Source organism: Balaenoptera acutorostrata, chromosome 16, assembly GCF_949987535.1.
Source record: "Balaenoptera acutorostrata chromosome 16, mBalAcu1.1, whole genome shotgun sequence".
Taxonomy (NCBI): Eukaryota; Metazoa; Chordata; class Mammalia; order Artiodactyla; family Balaenopteridae; genus Balaenoptera; species Balaenoptera acutorostrata.
In genome coordinates this window covers 36684911-36698659 of record NC_080079.1, presented here as the reverse complement: position 1 = coordinate 36698659, position 13749 = coordinate 36684911, and the positions used below count along the sequence as shown (strand labels likewise).

The following is a 13749-nucleotide window of genomic DNA, read 5'->3' as shown; positions in this document are numbered from 1 at the left end:
AAATTACTTAACCTCTCTCAGCCTCCCTTTCCTCATCCTGCAGGGGTGGCAGGGATGAGAGTAACCACAGAGTGGTCATGGGGATGAAATGAGATGCATCACATAAATCCCGTGGCACTGGGCCCGGCACATAGTACGTGCTCAATAAATGATATTGCGACTGTCAGTTACTGTGCCTCCCTATTTGGGTATCTCCTTCATGCCTGACACCTACGGCTTTCCTTCTGGGATGCATGAGCTTGGTCGAAATATGTTTTGTTCATTGAAACGAAAAGGATCTGGGATTTTTGCTTAATTTTTCCTGCCTTTTCACCCTGCTTCATGGCACAGCAGTGATTATAATAAAGAGCTGACTCCTGGCTCCAAGCTGCTAAATCTTTTGCATCACTAGGGCCTTGTTTATGTCAGTGTTCCGCACACACGTGGAGAGCAGAAAGTGGCTCACCAGCCTACCATGCCTTGATGGGATGACCCCTTGGGACTGTCCCGCTGCCTCCACGCTGCTTCTGTTTCATTATACAATCTCCTGACTCTAATTTGGCTTCCCAAAAAAACTTCACCAAGAAGAATATTTCATACGAAAGTGGAGAATAAGAAGGCAAGGCCAGACATTTGGGAATCAGAGGCACCCACCTTCCCTCTCTTCCTTCCTCAGTCAATCCACACGGATTAACTGAACACCTACTATGTGCCAAGTACTAGGCTGGGGGCTGGGGATTCAGTCTCGAACAAGAGAGACCCTGGTCCTACCATGCTTGCTGTATGGATGACCCCACAAATCATGAACCCATTACAGTTAATTTCACAAACCGGTAATTACAAATTGAGGTGAGCGCAAGAAAGAAAAAATGCAGGGAGTTATACGACTGTCTAAGATCGTCTGGGGATTCTCGGAATGCTTCCATGAGGCAGTAACATCTAGTCAAGGACCTGTCTGAAGAGTGATAAGAATTAACCAGCCCAAGAGGCACATAAGTGTGTCAGGGGGGTGGGGTGGGGAGTAGGCAATAAAAAGACTTGTGAAGTCCCTGAATTGCAAAATGTCAAGGAATGGAAAGAAGCTCAGAGTTGCCAGAATATGGGGGTGGGGGGGGCGGGGTGGGAAGAGGGGCAGGGGAGGAAGAGAGATGATCTACACGATAGTTAGAGAACTGAATTGACTTGAACGGAATCGTTGGCAGAAGTCGGCACACTCCAGCAGGGTTAAATCTGGTCCCTTCCTGGTTTTGTATAGCCTCCCCCCCCCCACACCAGCTAAGAATGTTTTCATATTTTTAAATAGTTGAAAAAAATAAAAAAGACTAATATTTAATAACATTGTGAAAATCTTACGAAATTCAAATGACAGTAGCCATAAAAAAAGTTTTACTGGAACACAGCCATGCCCGTACATTTACATATTGTCTACAGCTGCTTTCACACTACAGCGGCAGAGCTGGGTAGCTGCGACAGAGACTACGTGGCACACAAGCCTAAAATATTTACTATCTAGCTCTTTACGGAAAGAAATTGCCAACCCCTGATCTAGTGAGATAGGCAGAAGTCAGATTATAAAATCTTTTAAATCATATTAAAATTTTAGGATCTTATCCCAAGAGCAGGGGAACTCATTAACCCATTAAAGAGTCTGAAGAGGAGAACAGCATAATTTCAGCAGTGCCCAGACCTGTCTGCACATTGGGTTAACCTAGGGAGCTTCCAGAATATAATGCATGAGTCTCACCCCCGGAGACTGTGCATCAGTTGGGTTTGTGTACGGCCTGGGTATGGGCTTTGGAAATTTTTGAAGATTCCTAGGTGATGCTAATGTGCAAGTAACTTTGGGAACCACGGATAAAATCGCGTTTGCATTTTTACAAGATCACGCTCACTCAGGGCTTCTCCCTCTGGCTGAATACACATTGGAATCACCTGGGGGATATTTTCAAAGATACTGATGCCAAGGCCCACCCAGACCAATTACATCAGGATCTCTAGAGATGGGCTCCGAGCATTGCCCAGGTGATTCTAATGTGCAGCTCAGGTTACGCACTCTGCATTAATGTGCAGCAAGGGTAGATACACAGAAAGCCCTGGGAGGCTACTTCGCATGGTCCAAGTGAAAGCCGGCAGAGGCTTGGCTTGAGTTTCTGGCGCTGGGACCGGGGAGAAGAAAAGTGAAGGGACAGTGAGCAGGGCTTGGTGAGGCACTGGTGACAGTGGGGGGCTGGGTGGAAAGTTTCAAAAGCGATACCTAAATGTCTAGCAAAGCAAATGGGTGCAGCCTGATGCCATTTATTGGGATGGGAACCTTGGAAGAGGAACAAGTTTGGGGGGGTAAGAACATGAGTTCTGTTCTGACATCCTGTTAAAAGGGAGGATGCCTATGATGGGATTAGTCAGACTGAGGCTATAAAGGAGGCTGGGGTCAAGTCACAAGAGGCCTTGAATGCTATCTTAACAATGTTCTCTTTATATAGCAGACAATGGCTACAATGATGTAGAGGAACACATATGGGCTTTTGATTCAGATGGTGTTCCTGCCACATACAGTGTGTGTGTTTCCTCAGTTTCCTCATCTACAGAATGGGATTTAAAATGGGGCTTCCCTGGTGGCGCAGTGGTTGAGAATCTGCCTGCCAATGCAGGGGACACGGGTTCAAGCCCTGGTCTGGGAAGATCCCACATGCCGAGGAGCAACTGGGCCTGTGAGCCACAACTACTGAGCCTGCGTGTCTGGAGCCTGTGCTCCGCAACAAGAGAGGCCGCGACAGTGAGAGGCCCGCGCACCGCGATGAAGAGTGGCCCCCGCTTCCCGCAACTAGAGAAAGCCCTCGCACAGAAACGAAGACCCAACACAGCCAAAAATAAAAATAAATAAATAATTGTATTGGGCTTGTATTAAAAAACAAAGTCTTGATTAAAAAAAAAAAACTGTTTACACTGTCTCCTATACCTTTGGCCAGTCGACCTCAATGACAGCACAAGCCTCAATAAATACCCTTACAAAGGTGTTGTGAAGGTTAAATGAGATATTATGTGAATCTCTAGAAACTTATGTAGCACAAAAGACCCTCAAAAATGGTAGCTGTTATTCCTAAAGGAGAATGACACAGTGACACCTCACAGTGATGTTTTAGGAAGTGTAAATGGACAATGGTGTGAAGGATAAGCACATAAGATAAGAAACTGGCACTTAGGTTTAGCAGTTATGACAGACAACATGATGGCATCTGTTCATCTGTCAGTAAGAAGTCAGAGTCCCGCAATCCTGTGGAGTCTGCAATCCTCCAGAATCCTGGCTACCCTCCCAGGGCACTGCTCCTCCTTCCCAAGTGTGGCTCTGGTTGTCTGTCTTGACCAAGATGAAGGCCAGGCGACAAGATGGAGAAAAAGACAAAAAGAAGAGGATTCCATCAACTCTTAAAGTGTATATACAAGCTGAAAGTTAATTTCAGAGATGAGCAAGAATGACTTCCTTCAAAGAGAAAGGAGATCCAGGGAAACCAGAATGCACCCTGCACTGCTGATCACAGCAGAATTAAAGCCAAGAGCAGAACTCAGATCATCGAAGCAAATGAGTCATAGTACCTGGCGAGGAAGCAAGGCTTCAGCCAGACACCAGCCAGAACTAAAGATTATGGCTCTTGCAAATTAGCCAGAGGAGTTCCTGTAACTGTGGACAACCCAAAAACGACCCCTGCCCACAAACATGAGGCTGAAAACTAATGGATGCTGATAGCATTAAAACAATAACTGTATCTGCTCAGATTAACCATACATCTGATGTAAATCCATATACACCTCACAAGATGTCATCAAATAAATACTTCTGTCCCTTTAATGTAAAACAAAATACATATGTAGGAAAGTGCCTAAAATATACATGAATATTTTAATAGTAATTTGTAAAGTGAACCCTCATGTAACTACCTCTATAGGCAAGAGATAAAACATTACACCACCTCAAAAGCACACCTCTCTGATCACAACACCCCTCCTTCCCACCTAGAAGTAATTAACTACTATCCTTGTTCTCATGATGTATACTTCCTTCCTTTTCTTTACGATATTGACACTTATGTATGCTTCTAAACAATGCTGTTTCTTTCATTTTTATATGAATGGAATCATGTGTTCTTCTGGACTCCACTTCAGCTCAGCATTATGTTTGTGGCCCCAAAGAATTTATGGGTGAAACTACATGATGTCTGACATCTGAGTTAAAATACTGTGAGGAAGGAGGAGTTGCACAGTATACTTTGAATACGGTGGTCATAAATTCATCACTGTTGAAGCTAGGCGATGGATAGATTAGGCTCTTTATACTATACTCTTGACTCTTAAATAAGTTTCAAAATTTTTATAATAAAAAATTGTTTAAATTACTTTGTGAGATTCATTTTACTACAACAATTTTCATTGCTGTATAGCAACAGTTTTCTAAGTAAGGTCCCAAAACCAGGAGCATCAGAATCATTGGGGAATTTGTTTAAATGCAAATATGCAAATAATTGGGCTCCACCCCAGACTTACTGAACCAGAAACTCTTGGAATGGGGCCCAGTAATCTGTGTTTTAATAAGTCCTCCAGATAGTTCTGATGCATGCTCAAGTTTGATAACCACTACTCAATAGTATTCTATTCTGTGAATGTTCCACAACTGATTTATCCATTCTACTACGGATACACGTATATATTATTTCAAGTTAGGGAGTTTCAAATTTGTGGATATTATAAATATTCTTGTACAAGACTTTTGGTGACAAGAGTCTCTCTGACATATACCTAGTGGTAAAATAACAGAATCCCAGAATCATAGGGTGTATGTATCATCAACACTACATGATAACGGCAAATTATTTTCAAAGTAGTTCACCAATTCACAGTCCCACTAGTAACATATGAAAGTTCCCTCTGCTCTACATCCTTGCCAATATTTGGTATTTTTCAGACATTTTAACTATTGCCATCTTAGAGGGTTAAACACTTTTAAGCTATCCAAGTTGGGATCAAAAAACATGTATTAGGGAACAGAACTCCAGACATGAAATCATAGTATTACAAATATATTAGTTGGTGGGTTTGCATGGAATAGGCCTGATGTAGGAAGAATTTGGCATGCTGGAGAAACTGAAAAAGGTCAGTATGACTATACTATGGAAAGCAAGGTGAAACACAGTACAAAATGTTGTTGGGAAGTAAGGGAGGAACAAATCAGGGACCTTGTAGGTGTGCCAAAGACTTTGAATTGTATTCCTAGTGAAATGAAAAGCCAATGAAGGGTTTTAAGCACAAAATTTACATCATTATATTTCTATATCTGCATACATTTAAAATCTTTCAGGCACACATCCACTTCTACCTATGATGGGGTTGCTTAATGCTTCAGACTAATGCTTCTGCTGAAAACAACTAGAAAAGCTGGATAAAGCACAAATACATACACACACACACACACACACACACACACACACCTGCTTAAAGGCATAACAGAGTTTTTGAGAAAACCAGGAGTTGAGGGGACAAAATCCTAGAAATGAGAGAACCACAAAGAGATGAGCCAAAATTCTGCAGCCACTCTTTCCCTTGGGACATTTGCCTAAACTAGGTGAGGGGTAAGGAGCTGAGGATCCAGGCAAAGAGCCTCAACAGAAATGCTATTAAGAGGCAAAAATACCAGAAGAAATTTTGGTAGTCTCTTGAGGAAAGACAAACAAAAATTAGAGACCTGAGATGCCAAGATCCAAATAAGAAGGAAGGAACAGAAAACTATGCCCAACACTTGGCTGGTATTCCTCTCAAGACATTTGCTGAATTCTGAAGCTGTGCAGGGCAGGAGGCTAAGAAGCCAAGGAGAAAGCTCCCAAAAAAAACTTTCAATGAGAGTTGTGATAGTCTCACACTGCTAAGGAGAAAAAAAAAACAGAGTTCTGAACTAACCAGGGGGGGAAGTCATTGAGAACCCCCTATGCTCTTAGCTGAAGTTCCAAGAAAGCTACACCCTAGAAAGAGGCATTGGCCACTGGCAGACACAGCTTTATCAAAACTAAAACAAAGCCTACAGTCAGCTAAGTCCCTAACTGGATTACAATAATCAGTCCCCCAATATGCCTGCCTAGAAGCTATTTCCTCTGGAGTAGAATAACATCATATACAACATCCACAGTTTTTCATACAAAATGTTGAGTATACAATTAAAGTTTATTAAGCATGCCAAGACACAAAGCCAAAACCCAGAGCTGGGGGTTGGGTCGGGGGGGAGAGATCACACACAAAGAAACCACAAGTGATTCAGATATTAGAGTTGGTAGAAAAGAGTCTAACTATGATTAATATGCTCAGAAGTATAATAACAAGTTGGAGAAATTCAGTGAAAAGGCAAATAATTTCACCAGAGAGTTAGAATCAATAAAAAGGATCAAATGTAAAAAAATAAAAAATAAAGATCAAATATAATTTCTAGTACTCTAAAATTAAGAACTCAATAGATAAGACCAAACAACATATTAAACAGAGTGGAAGAGATGATTAATAAATTGGAAGGTAGGTCAAAATTCTTCAAAGCTGAAGAACAGAGAAAAATATAAAATGGAAAAGAAAGAAAAGAGTGTAAGATACATGTGTGATAAAGTGAAACAATCTAAATTATGTAACTTTGAAAACGTAGAAGAAGAAAGAATAGGACAGTAAAAGTATTTAAAGAGATACTAGCAAACTGATTAGAGATATCAATACACAAATACAAAAGTTACTAAGAACCTCAGCAGGGTTGACAGCAAATAAACAACAGAAAATAACCAATAATGCCAAACCTAGGGACATCACAGAAAAATGCATAAAAACTAAAGACAAAAAGAAAATCCTGAAAGCAGCCAGAGGAAAAAAGACACATTATCTTCAAAGAAGTAATAACACTGTTGGTAAATGACTAATGTTTCAACAGAAATGATGGAATCCTGAAGACAATGGAATAATGTTTTAAAGTGCCGAACAAAAACTCAAACATAGAATTCCATACTTAGAGAAAATATCATTCAAAATGATAGTAAAATTAAGACATTTTTAGATAAGTAAAAACTGAGAGGATCAGTCACCAGCAAACCCTCACTTTAAAAAATGCTAATGAAAGTCTAACGGGCATAAGAAAATGATCCCAGATGAAGGCATGATAATATAGGAAAAAATAAAGAGCAATGGAAAAGGTAAACATGTGGGTAAATAAGAATGAATACTGACTGCTTAAAATAACAATAAAGATAATATCTAATAGGTTTTTAAAATATGTAGATTAAAATGCATGACAATAACACAAAAGATGTGAGGGGGGTATATAGAATTAAAATACAATAAGGTACCTTATTATCCAGTGTTATATTTACCCAAAAGGAATGACAATATGTACACAGGATGACTTATAAATAAATATTTATAGAAGCACTGTTAGTGATATATAGAAAATGGAAACAATGCAAATGTCCATCTACAGGTGAACTGATAAGCAAATTAAATGGAATACTAATCAGCAAAAAAAATGAATAAAACACTGACTGGCTAAAAACTATGGATGAATCGCACAGCAGACATTATTATTGAGCAAAAGATGCCAGATTTAAGAGTACACACTATATGATGCCATTTTATGAGGTTTTGTCCAAGAAAAACTAATCTATGATGCTAACAGTCAGGACAATGGTTATCTTTGGGAGTATTAGAAACTGGAGAAGAGCAAGAGAGGACCTCTGGGAGGTAGGTGATGTTCAATTTCTTGATCTAGCTGCAGATTACCTCCATGGGTTCACTTCGTGGAAATGCATCAAGCTCTACATTTAGGATTGCTCACTTTTCTATATGTATTTCCAAAAAACGTTCTAAAAATATATTTCATAAGTACAGAAAGTTATATGCAGGATAACAAGACTGTATCAAGCATCAAGATTAAGAAACAAAGCATGACCAACATCATTGATATGTATGTTACTCCCTGATTACACCTCCACCCACCCCACCAGAGATAACTACTCTCATGAATTTGGTGCTCACCATTCCTCTGCACTATTTTATACTTTGACTCCTTATATAAGTTCACCTAAACAATATATAGAACTGTTTTGCATGTTTTTAAACTGTATATAAAAGATAATTTGATTTCTATTTTTTAAAGATCACTCTGAAAAGGGCACAAGGAAACTTTCCGGGATGACAGAATATTCTATATCTTATTTGGAGTGTTGGTTACATGGGTACATACATTTGTCAAAACTCATCAAAATGTACATTTAATATCTGTGCATTTCACTATAGGGAAATGTTATCTCACTTAAAACCATTTAAAAAATAAAATAGATCATTCTAGCTTCTTCATAGGCAATGGACGAGGACTGGACAGAAGTGAAATCAGGAAGGCCAGTTAAAGTATTACAGCAGACCTGTTGAGGGTCAAACTCACCTATCTGAGGAGTAAGGAAATAAAGTCAGGCTGTGGTCACAGTTCTTTGAGAAGCTTAACTGTGAAGTGGAGCAGTAACTGGAGGGACGAGTGAAGCCAAAGAAGGAGTTCTTAAAAATGGAACATCAAGCTTGACCCTGTTGAGAGTCAACACTGAAGACAAAGAAGAGATGAGGACCCAAGGGAAAAACCAAGTCCTCTAGAATGTGAGAGGGAACAGGATGTGAAGTGCAGGTGGTTTGGTCTTTGCTGGGACACCATGTCTTCTTGTTTTTTAACTGGAAGGAAATAAAAAGGGTAGAGAAGCAGGAAAACTCATTTGGTGGTGGAAAGACAAAGTAGTTTCCATCCAATGGCTGCTACTTTTTCAGTGATCATGGTTCATTATCTATAAAGGGTGGGGATCAGAGTGTTGAAGCCTGTGAAGAAGAAGGGCACGAAATTCCATTGGAAAAGGCTGGAAAAGCATCCCAGCATGGTGGGGAGGGGTTAAGAAAAATCAAAGGTTCCATTTTAGACAGGTTAAATGCCCAACAGGTAACCAACTTCTTGTAACAAAGCATGGGCTCAGAATATTATAATTCATCTTTGCTTATGCTGCACGAAGCATGGCATAACACATATTAGGTACCCGAGAGAGAATGGATAAATGAATGAATGAAGATTAAATCTTTTTCATATTTTCTTAGCACATTTTTATATCGTTGGCTATATTCCACAATGGAACTGAAGAAAAAATAGAAATAATGCACCTTATCAATCAACCGATAACAAATGCATTTTCCTTTTTCTCATTTTTAGTTCTGTGTGTTCTTGGAAGAAAGGCAATCTGTGTCTTCCGATGCTATAAATTCTTCATTTTATCTAAATAAATGACATGTTCATCTTCTAAAATAACTGTTAAGCAGAATTCACCAATGGGGCAATTCTCATAAAAAAACTAAGAGACAGAATCTTTATCCTTATGTTAATACAATTTGTGACAATCATAAGGATATAGTTGGCAAAGAAATTAGAAGCTCTTGTCAAGGTGGATGGACCTAGAGTCTGTCATACAGAGTGAAGTAAGTCAGAAAGAGAAAAATAAATACCATATGCTAACACACATATATGGAATCTAAAGAAAAAAAAGGTTCTGAAGAACCTAGGAGCGGGATAGGAATAAAGACGCAGACGTAGAGAATGGACTTGAGGACACGGGGAGGGGGAAGCGTAAGCTGGGACTGGAATGAAGTGAGAGAGTGGCATTGACATATATACACTATCAAATGTAAAACAGATAGCTAGTGGGAAGCAGCTGCATAGCACAGGAACATCAGCTCGGTGTTTTGTGACCACCTAGAGGGGTGGGATAGGGAGGGTGGGAGGGAGATGCAAGAGGGAGGGGATATGGGGACACATGTATATGTATAGCTGTTTCACTCTGATACAGCAGAAACTAACACACCATTGTAAAGCAATTATACTCCAATAAAGATGTTAAAAAAAAAGAAAGGATTAACCTCATCTCTGTATTGGAGACGTTCCTGCTGCTGCTAAGTCACATGTGCATCACGAGCAGAGAAAACCTTTAGCTCATCTACAGGAATCTCAGCGCAGTCCCACCCAAACCTGGTCATCCTAGGAGACAAATTAGCACACTGTGCTGTTTGTTTATCATTTATCAATTATGAAATGAAAAAAGCTTATAAATGCATTACTTGCAGCAGAAATTGTTATTCGCTTTATTACACTAAGTTCCGTTTAAAAGGACTCCATTCATGCAAGAAGCACCGTTTTTGTTGGATGAACAGTCGGATTTTTACGCTTATAATTCAAGCATATACTTACTATGTATATTGAGTGCACTCTCCCAGTTCCTGTTGCCACAGCCAGACTGTAAATGCATATCTGTGGTCATGCTTAACTACAGTCATTCAGAACTTCAGCTGTCAAGTTTGGAGCTAATATTCTCACATATGCAGTTCATGCTCTACTCTTAAAAATAATTCCTTGTTTGCTATTAGAAGCTCCTAACATAATATACAAAATGGCAGGATCAATTTTTTAAAATAATATAGATCTTTAACTAAATGCAAATACAATGTATTTTTCTTCCCTGAAAATATCCCCTTCCTTCAGTAACTATAAACCCTGGCCAAGCAGTAAAACAGCACAACATGTTAAATATTAAAAACAAAAACAAAAAAACCCCCACACACAATATAGCAGTGTTTACAGGAAGGAAAGGAGGAAAACCTCAGTTTTGTGCTACACCATCCTTTGAGACACTCTCATTTTAAGTGTGGAGGCATCAATTATCTCTCCTTTGCTGGAAGGTCTACACATTTAAAGGTTCTGTAGGTCCACTAAGAAAATAAGCAACTGTTTCTCTGTATCATTAAACACAACAGGATACCAGCCTGTGCTGGTTTTAAAACACTAGCAAAATTCCAACTGTGAATATTAAGGTTTACTATTTCAGCCTCCAGAGAAACAGAGAGTTGTTCTGTTGCCAGAGCATTAGGACCGTACTTCAAGTTGTCAACTGCACAATATTTCTAGGACCAACGACTAGCTCCACTGCAGAATCTTGTAATCCTAGAGTCTGAAGAAACCTTGCAGGTCTCCTATTCCAATCTGACATCCAAGACAGGAATTTTTTCCCCCCAGCATCCCTGACAGAAGGTCAGCCTCTGTTTCAATTACTCCAGTGGGGGAGTTCTCAAGAGAAGATTCCCAAGGGATATGATGAAATGCTAGAACCAACCATTCAGACAGGGAATAAGGCTCCAGTAAGCCTGTAGGATACAGACAGCCTTGCCAGACAGTAAAACCAGACTTCCAAAAGAATGTGACTCAGAATCAGCAATCATAGAGGTGCAACGTTAAAACATGTAGACCCCCCAATTTTGGGACCATTCTAGGTCTTTTTTATTGGCCTGAGAAGTAGCTCGTACAATCAGGAAAGCAAGGTGGCTTTTCTCCTGCTGATTTCTTAAAGTAAGAACTGATTCTTTCAGGCTCACAGCAAGGGTTTGTCAGGCTCAGAGAGGATCAAATCCCTCCCTTCTGAAAACCAAGCCAAGGGACCCCCTGGTGGAACTGCTAACGCTTAAAATACTCTTAACTTTGGTCTTAAAATTCTCACTACTGTAAACCAGAACATTTCGAGCCCTTCTTTTAAAGGTGTATATAGGCTACGCTGTAACTGAAGTTGTTTGGTTGGTGTCGGGTTGATGTGTGTGTGGGGGGGGGGGGGGGTGTTTTAAGCGCAGCCCTTCCTCCCGCAGGGGAGTCTGGTTTATTCGACCAGGAAAGGCAAGTGTGCGGGGCTGAGCTGCCAGCACATCCCCAGGCGGACCCCAGGACGGGGCGGCCCGGCCCTTACCTGTCGATGCTGATCACGCACAGGGTCATGATCGAGGCCGTGCAGCACATGACGTCCATGGCGATAAAGACGTTGCAGAAGAAGTGGCCAAAGATCCACTTGCCCCCGATAAGGTCGGTGACGCTGACGAAGGGCATGACCGCCACGGCCACCGAGAGGTCGGCCAGCGCCAGGGACACGATCAGGTAGTTGGAGGGCTGGCGGAGCTTCTTGACGAAGCACACCGAGATCACCACCAGGCAGTTGCCGGCGATCGTCAGCAGCGTGATGAGCGTCAGGATGGAGCCGATCACAACTTTCTCGGCTCTGCCGTAGTTGATCTGCTCCCCGCAGCCGGAGGCATTGTCCGGGAGTGCGTCCAAGGTGGGCACGGGACTGGCCGTCACCTCAGGGACCCCGTGCAGCAGGTGCGGCGCCCAGGAGCCCGCGACCGGGCCGGCGCCGTCGGGGCTCAGGTCGGGCAGCCCGCGTCCCACCTCTGGCAGGAGGAAAGAGCGGAGGTGCCCGTAGAGGTCCGGGCGGCCGCTGCTGTTAACGTCCATCATCGTGCCGCTGTGCGTCGCTGCCCATGGAGCCGGCGCCCCCGCCACGCGCTCCGGCTGCCGGCCCGGGGGCTTCACCTCGTCGGTTCCGCTCCGCTCGGCCCAGCCATGGGGCCCGTGCAGTCCGCTGGGGGGCGCCCCGGCTCGGCCTTGCTGCCCCGCACGTCCTGGTCCCCCAACAGCAGCGGACGACGCGGGAGCGCGGCCACCCGGGGACTCTCTGCGGGAGGCGCCTCCAGCACCCGACGGACCCCCGAGACGCGCGGGATCGCGGGCCGGCGGGCCGGGCTCGGCTGGCCGCACCGCACCGCTCGCACCGCTCGCAGCCTTCAGCCGCCGAGTGGCTCGGCCGAGAGCGCCCGGGAGGCAGCGGCAGAAGTTGCGGAGAGCGCCCCGCCCCTCGCGCCCGCCGCCGCCGCCGCCGCCGCTCCCCTGCGGCAACCGCGCCGCGTCCCCGCCGCCAGCGCCGCCGCCGCGTCCGGCCGCTGCCCGCGCGCCCCGGGCTCCCGGACGGGTTTTCCCGGCTGCGCAGGGGCCGCCGTCTCTCCGGCGCGCCCCGGCACTGGGCGGGGGGCGGTGCTCCACGTGCCTCCCGGGATCCCGAGCCGCTTTGCCCGGGGATCTTTCCGCAGGAGGCTCACACTCCCTCCGACAGACCCGAACCTCGTCACTAGTGAACGACAGTTTGGCGGGGGGGAGGACTAGGGAGCCCGCGGACGCTCGGACTCATTGCAAAATGAAGAACCCGGGGAGGGATTTTTTTTTTTATCTTAATTTTAAATAAACCTTTCTTAGCACTCCACCAAGCAACAAACATACTTCCGTTTCCTATTTTGACCACTGATGGGAGAAAGCGAAGATGGAAAAAGAGAAGCGGCTGAATGGGGGTGGGGGTGGGAGCTCAGAAGAAGGAGAAAAGGGAGAGGGAGGGACGCCCGGGTCCTGACACCTAGGAGGAGATGGGGGCTCTGGGGAAGGGACCTCCAGAGGGCTTCAACCCATTGTGACCAACCCTCCAGGCGTCTAGAAACAGGCCTCTCAGCTCTGAAAATAGACCTTGGCTGCTTTTACATTCAGACTTCAGTGCCTAATATATTAAAATGAGGGTTAATTCTCCCATGGCATTCTGGAAATCTTGCACATAAAAGAAGAAATGACGGGTTATAAATGTTCTGCAGAATCCTGGATGTGTATGTTGATTTAATTAATGCCTATTGCCTAAAATCGCCTTGGTATGGAAACCCTGTCAGAGTGGCTGATTTTTATTATTTGTGAGACTTATTTCACTCCATTTTGTTTAAAGATTTTATCGGAAGCCAGCAGTGATTTCTTTAAAGACTAAGAATAATCAAATCTGTTTTCTTTTCTAGTTAGACCCTAGCGGATCATAAATAAGAAAAGGAACAGGA

General features: G+C 43.3%; 1 protein-coding gene across 9 annotated transcripts in view; it reads right to left on the bottom strand.

Moving 5' to 3' along the window:
- Window positions 1-13088, bottom strand: part of HTR7 (5-hydroxytryptamine receptor 7) — a 670153-nt gene extending 657065 nt beyond the window's left edge. For 5 of the 9 annotated variants that reach the window (XM_057530949.1, XM_057530953.1, XM_057530951.1 and 2 more), the window contains exon 1: window positions 11799-13049. In XM_057530949.1, coding sequence (XP_057386932.1) covers window positions 11799-12343 — 545 coding nt within the window. In that variant the 5' untranslated portion in view covers window positions 12344-13049. Of the gene's footprint in view, window positions 1-11798 lie in introns of all 9 variants that reach the window. The other 4 variants (XM_057530954.1, XM_057530955.1, XM_007187505.2 and 1 more) reach the window with 3 other exon arrangements.
- Between the last annotated feature and the right edge of the window lie 661 nt (window positions 13089-13749).